Source organism: Kogia breviceps, chromosome 16, assembly GCF_026419965.1.
Source record: "Kogia breviceps isolate mKogBre1 chromosome 16, mKogBre1 haplotype 1, whole genome shotgun sequence".
In the NCBI taxonomy this organism is placed as follows: domain Eukaryota; kingdom Metazoa; phylum Chordata; class Mammalia; order Artiodactyla; family Physeteridae; genus Kogia; species Kogia breviceps.
The window spans coordinates 63,468,581-63,487,037 of NC_081325.1; the positions used below are offsets into that span (position 1 = coordinate 63,468,581).

The 18,457-nt window shown below is 39.9% G+C and overlaps 1 protein-coding gene across 2 annotated transcripts in view; it reads left to right on the forward strand.

Annotated features, from left to right (window-relative positions):
* GPC6 (glypican 6) overlaps positions 1–18,457 on the forward strand; it is a 1,090,913-nt gene that overhangs the window by 266,866 nt on the left and 805,590 nt on the right. For both annotated transcript variants that reach the window (XM_059042316.2, XM_067016260.1), the window contains exon 2: positions 8,187–8,345. In XM_059042316.2, coding sequence (XP_058898299.1) covers positions 8,187–8,345 — 159 coding nt within the window. The remainder of the gene's footprint in view (positions 1–8,186; positions 8,346–18,457) is intronic.

Here is an 18,457-nt window from a genome sequence, read left to right on the forward strand (position 1 = left end):
ATGTTGCAGTCTCAGGTGCATCTCTTGGGAAAACATGCTCATTAATTCTACTGTCCATCTTTCCCCAGTTCATTTTCAATACACTTCTGGGGTGGGTACTGCCTTTTGATCATTTCTCACTCCAATGTTTTTCTGATTATATTAATACTTAAAACAATTTTTAAATTAATTTTCATTAGAGTATAGTCGCTTTACAATGCTGTGTTAGTTTCTGCTCTGCAGCAAAGTGAATCAGCTATACATATACATAGATCCCCTCTTTTTTGGATTTCCTTCCCGTTTAGGTCACCACAGAGCCCTGAGTTGGGTTCCCTGTGCTGTACAGTAGGTTCTCATTGGTTATCTATTTTATACATAGTATCAATAATGTATACATGTCACTCCCCATCTCCCAATTCCTCCCACCCCCTTTCTCCCTTGGTATCCATATGTTTGTTCTCTACGTCTGTGTCTCTATTTCTTCTTTGCAAATAAGATCATCTAGATTCCACATATATGTGATAATATACGATATTTGTTTTTCCCTTTCTGACTTACTTCACTCTGTATGACAGTCTCTAGGTCTATCCACATCTCTACAAATGACCCAATTTCATTCCTTTTTAGGGCTGAGTAATATTCCATTGTATATGTGTACCACATCTTCTTTATCCATGACAATAAGATTCAGAGATATGATGAGAAGAGGCTGAGAAAACTCAAGGAATGACAAAATCATTCATCTCTTCCCTTTTGCCGTGACCTAGGTGCAAAAAACTTTTATTAAATATCCTCCCTCCTATGGATTTAGAATAGTTAACTACAACACTGTGATTCATCAGTTAGCTTTGAGATTACATTTTACATTGGCTTTGCATTAATTTTTTACCAAAAAAATGGTGTAATAAGTTGAGTGGCTATTTTGTGGCATATTTTGAATTGTGGAATCACATCGTTGTTAAGATTTGCTGTTGTCCCTGTGAAATTTAACCACAATTTTGTTGAGCTATTTCCTATGCTGAAGAAGACAAGTTGCAGCAAATAATTTTTTTTTCTGAAATCTTTCTATTCTTTACTTTGTTAAACAAATACCGGGAAAGAATATGCTATGTATTCGTGTGTGTGTATGTGTATGCACGCGTATGTGTCTACACTTACAAATTACTGACGATCGTTTGTGTTAGGACAGTGCTTTCGTTAAATGTCTCAAAGTTGTACGTGTATGAATTAAGTAAGATATGTCATGTTAAGGCAAGGAGAAACCTCTTCTATTTAAAAATGATCAAACTATTGACAGAGTTAACAATTTTATAATATATGGAGTCAAAGTAAGATGTGACAAAAAGGAAAGATCACTTCTGGCACTCTCACTGCTGCATGCTCTGTAAGACCATCTTGATTCAAGCAGTGCCCCATTCTCTATCCCCTAGACTCCTCACCCCTTGTTAATTCTAACCACATTTTATTCTATGCCCCATCTTCACCCCCCAGACCATCAGCTTTTCTAAATAACAGAAGCAAGGAAATGGTAAAGACCAAAATCATTGGCAGAAGATCTACGGAAGTGGGATCTATACCATCTAGAGCAGAATGTTTGAAATCGTTTCTCTGCAATTCTTGGAACAGATTTAAACAATTAACTCATGGGTGCCACTCAGAGGATTTATTTTTACAAAATGTAGAGTGAAAATTTTATAACTAAAAGCATTAGTATTTAAAGTCTTTATCAGCAAGTTGACAACATCAAGGATGACACTATTATAGGTTATTTGAGTGATAAGATCCACTGAAGTATACTGAACATGAATTGAATTTCTTAGAACCTGTGTAAAAGTTTGAAGATTTTTCATCATGGTAATGAACAACTTTGTTAAAGAAAAGCAGCCCTTCACGAAATGGAAGGATCGTTTATAATAACGCTTCACAATGAAAAATGTTGAAGGAGCGCTTATTTGGAGGTTTGGGGAATTTGAACTTAAAGAAAGAACTAGAACATACATTTGGAAAATGTTGCTTTCCTAAGGTCTGCCACTTCTTATTAGCTCATATAGGAACTTTATGACACCAAAAACCATCCAGAACTATTAACTCCAATTTAAATTTTCTTAGCTATCAGGAACTCTAGCTGTAAGTTCACTTATTCTAGGGTATTTTACTTCCCTAAACCTGTTTCCTTGGATTCTTTGCTCCAGTCAACTTTCCAGGCACTAGATGAACAAAATGATTGGTTATTTGAGGTGACATATCAAATGGTGAGGAGACCCTAGCTTGGTACCAGACACAGCTAATTGACTGGGGATTTTAATAGTTCAAGGATGAGAGAACTTTGGCATAGAACGTATGCTCTGAAGAGGGCCAAGTCTAAGACAAATATTGCACTCTAATGAAATGGTATTTGGAGGTTCAGATGTTGAAGTGCTCTGTGTTGTGAGATCTTGACATCTTCTTTGTACTTTTTATTTTAAAGTGTTTTGATTTCCTACCTACCTTCTAGGAAGTGCCAGGGTAGTAATTTCCCTCCACACTCCCAAACACTATAAAAGCCAAGCGTTTGTCTATAGTCTGTGAAATGTGACTCATTCGGGGTACTTCATTTTTGTTATTTGTTTATTTGGAATGTGCATTCTGAGGTCCCTGCGTGTCACCTCCGAGGGCAGAGAGTCTCCTGCAGGCGACCCACAGAAGCTGACTTCTGTGGTTAATGAGGTCCTCCTGTCTCCTGCTCCTTCCACCGTGCTACTCACCAAGTCTATTCCTGGCAACTTTCAGACCCTGGGCCATCCCTGGAGGGAGCTCGATCTGGCAGAAATCACATTTCTGCTGTCACCTCAGCATCTTGGAGTGAAAACAAACACCTGGGCAGGCATTTGGGGAAAGACGTTGTAAAGAGTGACACATAGTTGAAAGGAGCATGTAGGAGGAACAGCCCCATCTCTTCTGTCTTGGAAAACAGATGACAGTTTATGGTCTGATTGTATGTCACCGAGCCTTTGCTCACTCTCTAACTTCCTGGTGGAACGCCTTTCTTCCACATTTTCGATTTCTTTTGTTTATTTTAGAGCTAATGAAGATTTCTATAAAAACACAGGGACTCAGGAATTCACTGGCATGAACTTCAGGTGCCCTAAGAAAGCAGGCCTCCTGCGTAAGCGGATTTCCTGACTTAGTGTCTCATCTTGCGGGATGTGAACCTATCATCATGATTTGCACATAGATTTTTCAATACATGTTTGATATGTCAGGGTACAGTCATCATAGTTTCAATCCCACATTTTCTGCTTGGAACCAGCTATTTAGTATCTTTATTATTAGTGATCTTAGAGGTGCCCGGTGGTACTCCAGTTGAGCTAAATATTATATCTAGTTATGTAATAGATAACATCTAGAGAACCGAAAGGGATTTGAGAAAGGAGTATGGGTAGGAAAATCTAAAAGGACAACACGTTTTTCTCCCTAATAAATTACAGTTTTGGAAGAATCCCATTATTGAAACAAATACTCTTAAGTGTCAGGAAGTATTTAAACTGAGAAAAGTGTCATATTCTTGCTCTTTGGAGAAATTGGAACAGGAAGGGTGAGAGGTAATCCTTTATACAGCCAAGTAGCTGTCGTGTCTGATTTCAGAAAGTCAACATTTCAGGTGTTACAGGCCCTGTGGTCTCTGTCTAACTATTCTTCTGTTCTAACCCTAAAGCAGCCATAGGCAAGGCATGAATGAGTAGGTGGGACTGTTTTCCAATAAAACTTTATTTATGGACAATTAAATTGGAATTTCGTAAAACTTCACATAGCACAAGATATCATTCTTTTGATTTTTTTAGAGCCATTTTGCTCACAGATCCTACAAAAACAGATGGTAGGCTGGATTTGGCCCAGAGGCTATGGTTTGCACACCCCTGTTCTAGGGCCAAAACGAAAATAAATAAATGAACCTACTCACAACAAATTGTCCAGTTGTCCTAAGTCTTTTTGGTCATTCAAAGTCATCAGGTTGTTTTGGCAGTTAGCAGTGGCCTCAAATTAGGGGGAGAGAGGAGCTGTTCAAGAGTTTTATTCCTCCACAACCTTCTTACCTAGTGATGTGTTAGGAAGGAAGCTAGGCTCAGTCTCAATGGACCACAGGTTTCATGGGCGCTGGTTTGTGTTTGGGGGCATCGTCGTGGTCTTTTCCTAGGAACTCGAACAAGAACTTTGCACGAAAGAATTACTCTTCCTATAGCACGATTCTTCAACATTCTGGCGATCTCCCCATCTGTTCACTTTCTCTCTCTATCTTTTTTTTTAATCTCTGTCTCTCTGTCTCTTTCATTATCTCTCTGCCAGGGACCCGTACAGAGGAGGAGACATGAGTTGACTTCTCAAGGACACTTTAGTTCAATTCAAAAACTCTAACACTGCTTTGAATTAATAAGGCAGCCTCTTACATATACTTCCATGACTATATATATACACACACACAAGAAATAAATTTGGTTTAAATTTGTCCCACTAAGAAGTATCTTTCTCCTTTTATTTATCACTTGACATAAAATACTGATTTTCTTGGAGTGATTAGAGATTATAAGACCTCCAATCCAATCTAATTTCATGAATGTAGATCCACAGGGTTTCTCCCACAAATATCCTAAATACAGCTATTTCCCTCAGGTCATAAGATGTTTATTTTCTTTTGGTCAGTTTTTCACCAGAAGTCCCATGCATTTTGTTGTAAACTCGGTTGTAATGATTCAGAAGTAGAATGCAGTCCTGATGTACTAAATCTTGAGAAATGGACATTTCATTTGTGCATAATATAGTAGGAAATGGAGTAGGGGGAAATAGGAAACAGAGTAGGGGGATTTAACTGATTTAATTGTTTGGGATCTAACTGATTTCTTATCAGTTAGCCTTGGTATTTTATAAAAAGAAAATTCGTGATTTGTGGACCATTTGCTTTTTTTTTTTTTTTTTTTTTTGGTACGCGGGCCTCTCACTGTTGTGGCCTCTCCCGTTGCGGAGCGCAGGCTCCGGACGCGCAGGCGCAGCGGCCACGGCTCACGGGCCCAGCCTCTCCGCGGCACGCGGGATCCTCCCGGACCGGGGCACGAACCCGTGTCCCCTGCGTCGGCAGGCGGATTCTCAACCACTGCGCCACCAGGGAAGCCCAGACCATTTGCTTTTGATAACGCCATACTTATTCCTTCCCAGTGTTTTCAACTCTAGAACTACTTTTCTCAATGGGATGTATCAGAATCACATGTGGGAAAATTTCAAAATTCACATGGTTCTATCCCATCTCTTTTTGGTATGGTCAATACCTTCAAATAGGAGCTCATCAGGAGCACACCTGTAGTTGAACGAGTTGAGTTACCACTCGATGCAGCAAGTGAGGATACACCAGGGAGAACCAAAGGGTTTCTCAGTAAGAGGGACTTCAACAGAATCTTCTGTAGGATTTGGATTTGGGTGGGTGATGTTGGGAAGAGTTCCAAGAAGCAGGGCTTCGCGCTAGATCGGAGGCTGTCGGAAAGCAGAGGTAATTCTATAATAAGGTATCTTAATAAATGTGGCCAGCAAGGAGGGAGACTAGGGTGAAGATCAATCTGTAAAAGGTAAGGAAGTACAGAGGCTCGTTCTGCCTGAGAGAGAAGGTGTTCAGTACTTTGGGGATGGCACAATCACCTTGTTTTTGTCTGTGCTGAGACAATTATTTTTATTTTTTAAAATTTTATTTATTTATTTTTTTGGTACTCGGGCCTCTCTCTGTTGTGGCCTCACCCGTTGCGGAGCACAGGTTCCGGACGCACAGGCTCCGCGGCCATGGCTCTGCGGCATGTGGGATCTTCCCGGACCGGGACACGAACCCATGTCCCCTGCATCAGCAGGCGGATTCTCAACCACTGCGCCACCAGGGAAGCCCAATTATTTTTAAATTAATTAATTATTTTGGGGGGTTGCATTGGGTCTTCCTGGCTGCGTGCAGGCTTTCTCCAGTTGCGACGAGCTGGGGCTACTCCTTGCGGTGTGCGGGCTTCCCACTGTGGTGGCCTCTCTTGCTGTGAAACATAGGCTCTAGGTGTACAGGCTTCAGTAGTTGTGGCACACGGGCTCAGCAGCTGCGGCTCGCGGGCTCTAGAGCACAGGCTCAGTAGTCGTGGCGCACGGGCGTAGTTGCTTTGCGGCACGTGGGATCCTCCTGGACCAGGGCTTGAACCCGTGTCCCCTGCATTGGCAGTCGGGTTCCTAACCACTGCACCACCAGGGAAGTCCCTGAGATAAAATTTTGACGTGGCCTTGCTTTGTCTCATTTCATTCTGGTCTCAGGGTAATCTTGTCTGAGGTGTGTGCTCTGTGAGATTGTTTAGGTGTAATAGTTACGGTGACCTGGCTGTGGATACCTGGCATGCTGGCTTCTGAATGTTAAGGGCAGCTTGTTTTTTCTTTCTGAGTATCTACCCACTGCCCTCCTTTCTGTCACCACTATGGTGGCTATTACTTTCTAATGACATATTTCGAAGTTTTTATTACAAAATATTTTAAATGTATAGAAGAGTAATGATAGTAATATAATAAACACTGTGTAAATATCAAGCAACTTATGAAATAAAAGATTATAGATAAAAGTATTTGAGCATTTCTCTCAAATCCTAATTCCTCCTGGGAGGAAACTGTTATCTTGAATTTGATGTTTATCATTCTCAAGTACAATGCATTTTCCTTTCCTTTAAAAAAATATATATATCTAAGATATTTTATGGTCTCCTTCCCTTCCAGGAATTATATAAGATCTAACTTTAATACAGACCCGTGATTCTTTTTTATTCTGGAGTTGTTTTAAGTAGGCACTAAAGCATCCAACTGTATGAGACAGACACCCTATGCTTCAAACAGGGTCATGGGGACATAATTTTATATAAGTACTGTTAAACATTATAAATGAATTGTAATCATCGCACCAAGTACTCGTTCATTTGGTTTTTCCATGCCCTACAGTGATTTTAATCACAGGGACAATTTGTTGGTTTTATTTAGCAAGACGTTGGGTGGATTTTCCTTCTTCCTTCTGCTGGCTCTGTTAAACATTTTTGACACTGACGGAGCTGAATCAATTGGAAATTCACATTTTATGCAATAACAGACCATTTTAATTTCAACAAGGGCTTGGCTTCCACTTGCAAATAGCACCGAAGAAAGCAATATTGTCAAAAGAAGTGGCCCAGTATATCAAGAGATAAATCTATTGAATTAAACCCAAGACTTTCATTACCTTTTGCTTTACATCCATACAACATAAGCATTAATTAAACCCACCAGTGCCTTCCTCCTTGCAGGAGAACATTTTCTCTCTGACAAGAAATGTTAACCGAGGGAACACGTGGCACAGGAGACCAGCCATTAAAATCACACTTGCTTTCACTGGGAGGAAAGCTGATGCGTTCTGATGGTCGGACGGGCAGAGACAGAACACAGCGAATGATTGCCATCTTTTCTTGGCCCTGCTGTCTAACACACTATGGTGATGGGGCTGAATGTCTCTTGCCTCACTTGAGGTTTCCAAAGATAAGCACATTTATAACTGTATTGCATCTCTTGTCACCCGGCATTACTTGGTACATTTCAAATGAAAGCAGGAAAATCGTCGTGGTCTTCTGGGGTCTTTAATGTACCTTCACTTACATGACAGGGGCTGGAACTAAATGTCAGCTCTCAGTCCCTTTGGGCTGCTACGACAGAAATACCATAAACTGGGTGGCTTATCAACAGCAAACATTTACTTCTCACAGTTCTGGAGGCTGGGAAGTTTAAGATCATGTCACTGGTAGATTCAGTGTCTGGTGAGGGTCTGCTCCCTGTTTCACAGACCCCATCTTTTGGCTGTGTCCCTAAGTGGCAGAAGGGACAAATTGCTCTCTGGGGTCTCTTCTAGAAGGGCACCAATCCCCTTCATGATCTAATCACCACCCAAAGGCCCCATCTCCTAATACCATCACCTTGGGGGTTAGGATTCGACATAGGAATTTTGGGGGGTCATAGACATTCAAACCATGGGGTGGGTTTAACTTCAGTCTGGAGTATTTGGAAGGTTAGATACCCTGAGGCCCAGATTAGAGTTCATGGGGAGGGCTGGGGGGATGGTGGAACAAGGACCCCAGGATCTGAGGGAAATGTCAGAGAAGCAAACTCCCTGAACCCCTTATTCCATGCTGACGTTTACGTACTCCTTGCAGGGGAACACTTAAGAATCTGTCCTCAGGAGTACACGTGCTGCACCACGGAAATGGAAGACAAGCTAAGCCAGCAAAGCAAACTGGAGTTTGAAAACCTGGTGGAGGAGACGAGTCACTTTGTGCGCACCACTTTCGTGTCCAGGCACAAGAAATTTGACGGTAGGTGACAGTTTTTATTTCTCGTTGTTCTGGGTGCGCTTTTCGATGCGAGATTCTTGATATTATATGAAAAACATTTTTTTTTTTAAGTGGAAGCTTTTCTCTCCTTCTTAAACATTTATAACTGTGTCTATTTTTAGAAAAGGCATGAGCGCTCTTGACAATTTTTATGTCTTGGAAAAAACCTGAGTTAACAAAGCTGTTTGGCATTTGTGGTTCGCCTGTGAGATTTACTCTGAATGATTTGGCTTACGTTTTCATTATTAGAGTGATTCTAAGTCAGGTTTTGTCACACCATAGCTTGTCTTCAGTTTCCATTTACGGGTTTGCTTTGAAGTCATGAAATGTCATTTAAAATTATTTGAAATAGAACATCACTTTTTTTTTTTTTTTTTTTTTTTTTTTTTTTAGAACATCACTTTTAAGAGGACAGGCTTGTTTTAAAGTGCCCAGTGACAGAGACTCCTTTACTTTAGAGTTTTCCCTTCCTATAGTATAACTACATTTTATATTGTAGTTGCAATGCATCCAGCAGAAGGTTTAGACCCTTCATTTATTTCTTGATAATAAGCAGTCGACTTCATTTCTGTATTCTATTTGTTAAATAAACATTTTGTATTAGAAAGCACAAAGAGCGAAAGTAATTATTACTAGGTTTTCAGCATTGAATTTTCCCGTCAGAGCCTCAGAAAGATATTCAAAAGCAATCTGACTTTTATCAACTGAATGAACAATAAAAAACGATAAAGATAATATTCTTAGGTGTTGAAAGTGGTCGGTGCTCTGTGAAATGAATGCACCTTCCTATGGCTCGTTGTAAACCAGGCTTGCAAATTGTAGGGACCCTTCCTTGTGTGCCTTTGGTCTTAGGAAGTTGCCGGAGGGCAACAGAACCTTCATTCATTTCCTCCAGCCTTTCCAATCAATGCACAACAAAGGCAGTTCAGAAAAACCTTGCCAAAGTTCGTCTTTTTTTTTTTTTTTTTTACTCTCTGTAGCAGGCAAAATGTTCTGTTTTATTGCTGCTTTAAACTGGCCACACCCGTTTCTTTAAATCAGTCCTCCAGGTTCTAAAAGGCAGGTCCACCTGGTGATGTTTCAGTACTCAAGATAATGTGACATTTTCCATGTAAGTAAAGGGACTTATATTTTTGCAAGTATGTTTAAGCATCTTCACATTCTTCCTCTGCCTCTCACTCTGTGTTCAACTGTATATGTGGATGTATATGAAAATAACTTTATTTAGAAGTGAGGCTGCAAATGTTGTTCCCTTGAATGCAACTAGGAGTACTTGGGAGTTGGCCTTGATTGACAGATTACAAATCCAGTGACCTTCAGGAGACCCGGAAGGGGCTCCGTGTTTGAGGAACTATAATGTATCGGTTCAAACTGAGGCAAATGGAAAGGTCTTATTCTTTGTTACACAAAGGAGGTGAGGGTGATATGCTGCTTCTGACTTCTACCTATGTCTTTAGAAAACAACTCTTAGGGCTTTTATAAAGCTGTGCTCCAAAATTAAGTAGGAATAATTACAGAGTAGTATTCACAGTACATAATATATATTCCTTTAAATAAAAATATTAGACGTAGGGTAGATTTATGGGGAGTTGATTTTGTATTTTTTAATGAGTAAAGCTAGTCAACAAGACTGAGCCAGGTACTTCCTGTATTCTCCTATCAATGACTTTCAATATTTTTAAATTTATAATTGGTAACCCCAGATCTCATTACTCTTACTAAAGAAACCACTCTCTCTTTGTGTGTGTGTGTGTGTCTCTCTCTCTCTCTCTCTCTCTTTCTCTCTCTGTACAGGTACATTTTAAATTATTCTAATGTACTTAGGGGTATTATGTCACTTGGTTTGACAGGACATTGATTTTGCTAAGATTCAATCTGACGTAGAGGGTGATGAATTCTCTAACAACAGTGCATTTCATTGTAGTTGCATTAGGCTGGGATGGGAGAGAAGTTAAGATTTTTTTCAAGGAAGCTTTCAGCTAGACTTTTAAAAAAAAATCTAAATCCTGATCCTGGTGAGCTCAGCTTCTGAAGAGCTATCTTTAAAAAATTATAAAAATGTATAAATTTAAAAGTCACCATTATAATTTCTGATCTTTCATTAGGCAATTTCATGAGGGTCAGGCATGCAATTGTATGATTTATCTTCTTATCCCACAAAGGTGATCCTGCTAAGTCGCCTTTCAGGAATGCTGGTGCATTCACGTGGGCAGTTTTCCATTTGTTCCCTTACCTTTCTTTAACCACTTGCTCGTGGCATTTATTGATGGCTATCGGTTGGTGTGCAGAGGAGCCCTGTCTGGGATCAGCTGTGGAATGTTACCCTCTGAGTTTTATTTTCCCAGATGAGACCAGTTGTGCTTTGAGAGACTTTAGGTTTATTTTTAGTACCTTCCTATTCTGTGGGTCATTTTGCATTATTGCTGGGATCTCTTGATCCAATGTGTTCATTTTGTATTTCTGCCTCTGGTCCCACTTTCTCAGAGATCTTGATTTCTCATCTGGATTTTACAGGTCTTTGTTGGCTATGTGTTCTTTATTATATGAAAGACGATTGTATCATATGAGAAGGTGACCACTTTCCTTCCTATTTTCAATAAGTACAGCAACTATTTAAATTGCACCTAATATATGTGATTCAGTCCATACTCTATTAAGAGAGGCTAGATTCAATCACTGTTAATCATTAGTCTATAGTCCTGGCATTCCTCACTATCCTAGAAATGTTTTGATTCCATTTAGCTTGCCATTTTGTGGCAGAGGTGACTTTTTTTTTTTTTTTTTTTTGCCGTACGCGGGACTCTCACTGTTGTGGCCTCTCCCGTTGCGAAGCACAGGCTCCGGACGCGCAGGCTCAGTGGCCATGGCTCACGGGCCCAGCCGCTCCGCGGCATGTGGGATCCTCCCGGACCGGGGCACGAGCCCATGTCCCCTGCATCGGCAGGCGGATTCTCAACCACTGCGCCACCAGGGAAGCCCAAGAGGTGACTTTTAAAATTTGAAATTCAGAAACATGTAACAGAACATAACATTATATTTATTGTCATATTCTTTCCCATTTTCTATGAATATCTTTGATAATATGTAGAAGATACTGTATAAATTTATAAATATTCATTGCATGGTCAGAAGTAAACCTGAATGAATAAGAATTTCCCCCAACTTTCTTAAATGGCCCAGCTTTGCTCCATACCTCCATTAGCCGAAATGTGTGGCTGAGAGGCAGTGAATAGAAAAACTATATAATATCAATTGCAGAAATTTCCACTCTTTGGCAGAGAATTTCCTTATAACTGAGTAGCTTTTTTTCTTTTTCAACATAGAGTTGAAATATGATGAATATATATAAAATAAAAGTTTACGTTCTTGGCACTGGTACTTTTCCAAGTGTCTTACAAGGTTTTTATTTGTTTGTTTATTCTCCCTATTCTGGCCAAATCTCCACCTCTGGCTGCCTTTACACATCCCTGCAAGGCCCTCCTCACCTGTTGGCCAGGGCCTGGACACCGCAAATGTTCCCTCAGAATACACAGGGATGCTCTCAATTTGCTCTGTAGCCAAGCCCAGGTTTTCTAACGCACCCAGTGGTTAAAATTATGGATGAAGACCCAGCCAGGTACACCTGGAAGAATGATCACAGCTGTTACCGTACTTCTTGCCTCTCTCACCTCTGCCGGGTACCCCAGACAGCCAGAAGCACATAAACAAATAAACGAATAAGATAAAAATACAGAAAAAGTGGCGTCTTTGGGTATCCACTCATTTTCCTAGCATTTTTGTGTTTAGCAACTGTCTGACGTGTCCTATTGGTATTTGTATCTAAATCCTAATGGTTGTCATGCTTCTAAGTGGCTAATTTGTTAGGATCCTAGGAAAATGGAGTACAATCCAATACTCTGATAATATTAATGGTAACAATAGGCAACATATGGCCATGTTCCTTGCCCATTACAGATGTTAACCTATTTAGCAGAAGGGAATTGCAGGGCAAAGCCACACAGACACTCAATGGCAGAGTCAGCATCCCGTCTCAGGCTGAGCACTCCTGGACCCTTGCTCTTAGCCGTAACTACCCCGTAATCTCTCTTGTGCGTTCCAGCCCCCAGTGGGCTGAGATTTCACCATCAGCCACATCTTTTCCTCTGTCTCCCGCTGCTGGTTCTGTCCCAGTAATTGTGGGGAGGAGGTGGAAATGTCTTACAGAGAAAAGTGGAAAGAGATTTTTTTTTTTTTGTCTTTAAAAAAAGAAAATTACCCATCTAAATATAGTCCAGCCCTCAAGGAACCTGGAGCCTGGAGAGAGTAAATGACTTGCCAAGTTTCCACCAAGAAAGTTGAAACCAAGACTGTAACTTGATGCTCTTGACTTACATCAGATCTATAAACAGTAATGTGATAGCAAGTTGATATTTGGTTGAAATTCTAACTCAGCTTTTATTTGTTTTGAGTGGACACTGGCTAAAAGTTACTGATATTCTTTTAACAAGGAAATAGTGATATTGGTGGGTAAAGAATCGAGCCATATTTTTGGAAAAGAATCGAGCCATATTTTTGGAATCTAGCCATATTTTTTTAGGTAAAGAATCTAGCCATATTTTTATTCCTTTGAAGGTTGTCCCTAAATTAAAGGGACGTGAGTGTTTTGTGCAAAAAAAAAAAAAAAGTTATTAAATCAATGAAGGCATCTTATTGATTTTTCTCACCTCACAAAGCCCTGGCAGCTTCTCTCTTGATGTAGGCACCAGTACCCCCTATTCTCCAGAATCCTGTATGGAATATAGACTATTCAGAGACAGGAAAATTTAGTTGAAGGGATATTTTATTTTGGCAGTGTTTTTCTTCAGATTTATTTGAGCTGGTATTTATTCACATCTGAAGCTCAATATGAGGTTTTTTGTTTAGTATGTTCTTGGTCTTATTATTTTACTTTCCTTCCTGGTTTTTATTTATGTATTTTAATGATATACATTTGTCCGGAGATTTTGGCAGCAAGTATATTTTTAAAAGCAAATTAAAAAATAAATTTGAGGGCTTCCCTGGTGGCGCAGTAGTTGAGACTCCGCCTGCCAATGCAGGGAACACGGGTTCGTGCCCCGGTCCGGGAAGATCCCACATGCTGCGGAGCGGCTGGGCCCGTGAGCCATGGCTGCTGAGCTTGCGCGTCCGGAGCCTGTGCTCCGCAACGGGAGAGGCCACAACAGAGAGAGGCCCGAGTACCAAAAAAAAAAAAAAAAAAAAAAAAAAAAAAAAAAAAAAAAAAATAAATTTGAGCAGTAATTTCAATCCTCCCAAAGAACTTATTCCATGGTAACACCCTCAGAATTCTCATTTTTACTGAATGCAGGAATAATTTAGACACGGCGGCATAACATTTTTGTGCTGCAGATCTGCTTGTGTTTTCTTTTTAAATATCACTTCTCATCTATATATTGTAGAGATGACAATAATGTAATAATATATTTAAAATATGGTCTAATTTTCTCACAGAATACACTTATTTGAGAAGCAAAAATTCCTAAGTTGTTTTCCTTCTGGTCATAGAATCTTCTGTATTTCCTGTCACTTGGGTGATGTGTGTGTGTGAGTGAGATTTCAATTTGGAAACATTTATTCAGAACCTACTGTATAGAAGGCCCTTAGTAGATACAAAGATGACTAATAGTGACTAAAATATGGTCAGTGTGTCACAGAGCATACCTTGTTGGGGAGACATAAGTATAAAACTAACACTAAGGAAGCAGAATCGACTATGCCATAAAGTAGAAGTCCAATGGAAACAGAAATGAAGGAGTCAAGTATTTTATTGAGAGGCACCTGAGAAGACTTTTGGAAGATGGGACACACAGGACCCTTAAAGAGTGACTTAAGGTTGTGATGGTTAAAGAGGTGACAGGCACCAGAGATTATCTTTGTGTGTCCACAGAGTCCCTGGCACGTGCAAACATAGTTACCATTGATTTTCCCCCAACAATGTTACTTTATTGACATTTGGACTACATTTATGATGTAGATAACCTGTAGAAACTTTTCTGGTCCTGTATCCCTCTGCTATTGTTTTGTAAAAACTAACCACAACATTTCAGGGCATAAACAAGAAGCGTGTCTTTTTCCTGGAATGCGTCTTTGGGTTGGCTGGAGTTTGGCTGTTCTGGCCTGTGCTCAGCTAGGCCTGCCTCGAAACCACGGATTTGGTCTGGTCTGTTCTAGACGTCTTTGGGAAGCAGCTCTCTGCCTACGTTCTTCTCATGGTGGATTTGGGACCTAGCTTAGAATTGGCAGGTTCCGTTGACCGAGGCAAATCTCATGGTGATTCCCCAAATTGACAGGCAGGGTGTATAAAACCCCCCATGGAGGTGTGGAGATGGGGGAAGAAGTGAATAGTCTACATTCTAATCTACCACAGTCCTCGACTGACTGCCTCTTGCTATACCTTAAACAACGCTTTACCTTCCACGTTGACTTGTGGTATATATTTTTTTGGCAGGGGGAGGCAGATTTTCTAGGAATTTAAGAGTAATAAGTAATTTCTAAATAAAGCACAGTTTGGCAAACACACCCGTTATAGAGTACATCCCATATCCTAGCAGATTAACAAGCACACTCAGAACACACACACCACTTCCATGATATTATTCAAGAATAAATAGATGTGATATTTCCATTTCTTTTGCTCCTAGCTCCCTTGTTTATTGTAGAGCATAACAAGTTAACTGTAATTTCGTAAGGGTTATCATGTTAATCAGCATAGGAAGTAATTAGCCAAATGCCTCCTTGAAGTTTGCTGGGCCACCACCTCAATGACATGTATTTCATCTGGAAGACACTCCTCTGGAAGCCAGGATGTGCTGAGTTCGGTTTTAGAAATTAGAGAAATGGTCTCGCTGGCATTGGAATGTAATCTGCCAATTCTCCCAAAGGGCAGACCTTCCAAAAACAAGAATCAGCTAACCAGGGATTGAGCGTTGCCAGAACTAGTAAACAGATTTATAAATCACAGATGCCTTCCATGTGCTCAGTGGGGGAATAGATGATCCATGGCAGGGCATTCTTTAAATGCAGTGCATGAAGAACCCAGATCTTTGTACAAGTGAAATTTCTCTCTCTCTCTCTCTCTCTCTCTCTCTCTCTCTCTTTCACTTTCTTTCTTCTCTTTGGACAGATCTTTCAAAACTAAGGAAACACCACTGATCAGCAGCTTTGTGTCCTCTGTGATGGACTACCAATCGTTTTCTAATTGTTATACCCGTACCACGCACCTTCGAGTAACTGAGAACATTAAGCTCTCAGTGTAGTTGTAACATTATCATCTTATTATCACCAATTCCCTTGTATGGTGGGTCGGCTGAGCAGCTGTTTCACAGACAAGCTGATTTCTCTCAAGTATTACTCTATCAGAGGCTGAAACCAGCCTACCAGAAGGGTTCTTGGTCCTGAATATTAATGAGCAGACAAGTGTCTGTTCCCTGACAGTGGCTCACTAATCCTTTGAGTAAGTATGGCTCAATTACAGGAGAAATTTTATTTCAGCTGAATTGATCTGCCACTGGATAGAGAAAACAGGTTTTCTTATTTTAATGAAAATCAAGAAAAATATTTAATGGTATGTAAATTAGAGCTCAGTGGAAACATTTTGGTCTTCAAACCTGAGAACACAGTAGCTCAGTGTGGACTGGTTCAGCTGCATGGTGTGTGTAAAGATGATGGAGACCTCATTATCTCCTGTTAGGTGTGATGTACAGTTGTAAACAGTATACGCCCTCGCTAACTGGAATTTTGTATCATTTCTCAAGTGATACGGAAGTGGAATAAAAAGGGACTTTCTTCCTTCACCGAGACAATGTAACATCTCCCTTTTCCAAACAAATAACAGGGTAAAGGAATAAGAAAAGTGTTTGTATGCTTTTCTAAGATTCAAAAGAAAATTATGCAGATGAATCTTTATCTGAAATGACATACCTTGTCCCGATGGAGTCCCTGAAGTGGGCAGATAGAAGGAACAAGATGGTCATAAATGTGATAACGGTTGAAGCTGGTTGATGAGTCCACGGGGCTTTATTATAATGTTCTCACTTTGGGGTGATTTCTAAATGTATGTAATTAAATTTTTTTTTAAAAGGAGAGAACTGACTTGAGCACATACAGGATGAAGATTTCCAGACTGTGAATTCATTCTAGGTGTAGAATAATGCCAACAGGTATCGCCACTCTGTCTTGCGAATTCAACAGTAGTAAATTACGCAGGACACACCATTTTCAAATGGCAAAGGTGAACACAACGTAGAGAGATTTTTTTTAACTCAGGTCAAGGCCACTTAGCTTCTGCTTCCACCCAACATTTTATTATTGTGTGGCTAGAAAAGGCATCTCTAGTTTATCCACGGGAGCAGGCCTATTAAAATGAGGCTTAATCCTTAGATCTTCCTGTTAAGTATGATTCAAAATGTCAAACTCTTGGTGAGAAGATGTATGGACAGCAAGAGAAGCAGATTATTCAAACACAAACTTCGGCAAGATTCAGAAGAAAATGTAAAGCGTATATGATAAATGCATTATAAAGAACATTTCTATATCACTAGGTAGTCCTCCATTGGTTGAATGACAACCTGCATGAGTGCTGCGAGTTTGGCATCTTAGCAAAACCCAAAGGAAGAGACAGCTTGTCTAAACAATTAATTCCATACGATTCCATGTATTCCATTAGACAGGAGGAGAATCCCGATCCCAGACATGGAGGTAGAATTGGTAACCAGCCAATAAGCCTGCACAATTCACGACACTCAGAGAAACTGTAAAACAAATTAAAAAATTACCTATTACACTTTCAGAATTTTCCATTTATTATTCTTTCAAAAGGGTTTTTTTATATTCATTAAGTGGACAAATATTATTCTTCAGATGATTAGATATAGTAGTACATGATCTCCACACTGTTTCCTCCCTACCTAGTGGTTTAATTGAGTCCAAACAACTTGAGAATGAAAAGCAAACTTTGAAGGAAGATAGCAGGAAATCGGGCCTCCTAGGCTTTTCCATGCTGGAAGAAACTGTACTTCTCCACCTAGTTTTTAATTTCTGAAAATTTCTTTGCATATTTTCTCCTTTTGAAAGAACAGTGCGTGGTCATTACAGGTTTTGGTCCACTTGCCTTCCTGTCTCCTTCTCCTCAGTGCTTGTGTGGTTGACACCTTATCATGTTCACTTATTTAGTAGTGTTCTTTTAATACTATTCTTTTTAAAAACAGTATGATCTATTGCGTAGTCCCTCTTGAAGTCTAAGCTTATTAAGTATAGAGATTGTTTCCTATTTCTATTTTATCTTCCTATACTTGACTTAATATGGAACATATTTGATAATGCTGCAGTGTTGTCTGACTATGGCACTGACCTTCACAGACCCAAGGGCACAGACCAGTCAGATGAATTACTTAAGTTCCTCTAATAAATATGATAGAAGAAAATAGGAAGCCTTGAATTCTAGTTATCTACTAACTCTTAGGGTCCATAAACCTGGAAATCATATTTGATTTGAGCAGCATTTATTCCAGTGGATTTAATGGAACTAATTTTAAATTCCCAGAATGAAGACAGTCTTTATTTGGAGTGGAAATAGAGGCCCTTACCTCAAAAAGTGTGATGAGTGTGCACAAACACACACACACACACACACACAGAGTTATATACACATGAGTAAGGAGGGGTTAAGGTACACATTAGTCACTTGAAGGACCAGTTAACCCACAGATCTGTGTGTTCAAACACTGGAGATTTTGATTCTGTGGTCCCTTAGGGACTCAGAAATCTTCATTTTGCTTAAGCATCTCACATCTCTGGGTCAGCACACTTTGAGTATCACTGGTTAAGTGGAGTTGAGAGATCAGTGATCAGGATGTAGATCTGAGTCAGAGAAAGATGGCAGCGACTTTTAAATCTTTGCTTTATCATGTCAAAGTCAGTTTAAGTCTGCCAATAAAACGTCCCCACTATGTAAGGTGGGATTCAAGCATCTTTTGACCAAATGGTGGATTTTACACCTTAAGCAAGTTTCTGTTTTCTCCTTCTGATTTTGACAGTGAATTACACTGCAGATCCACAAC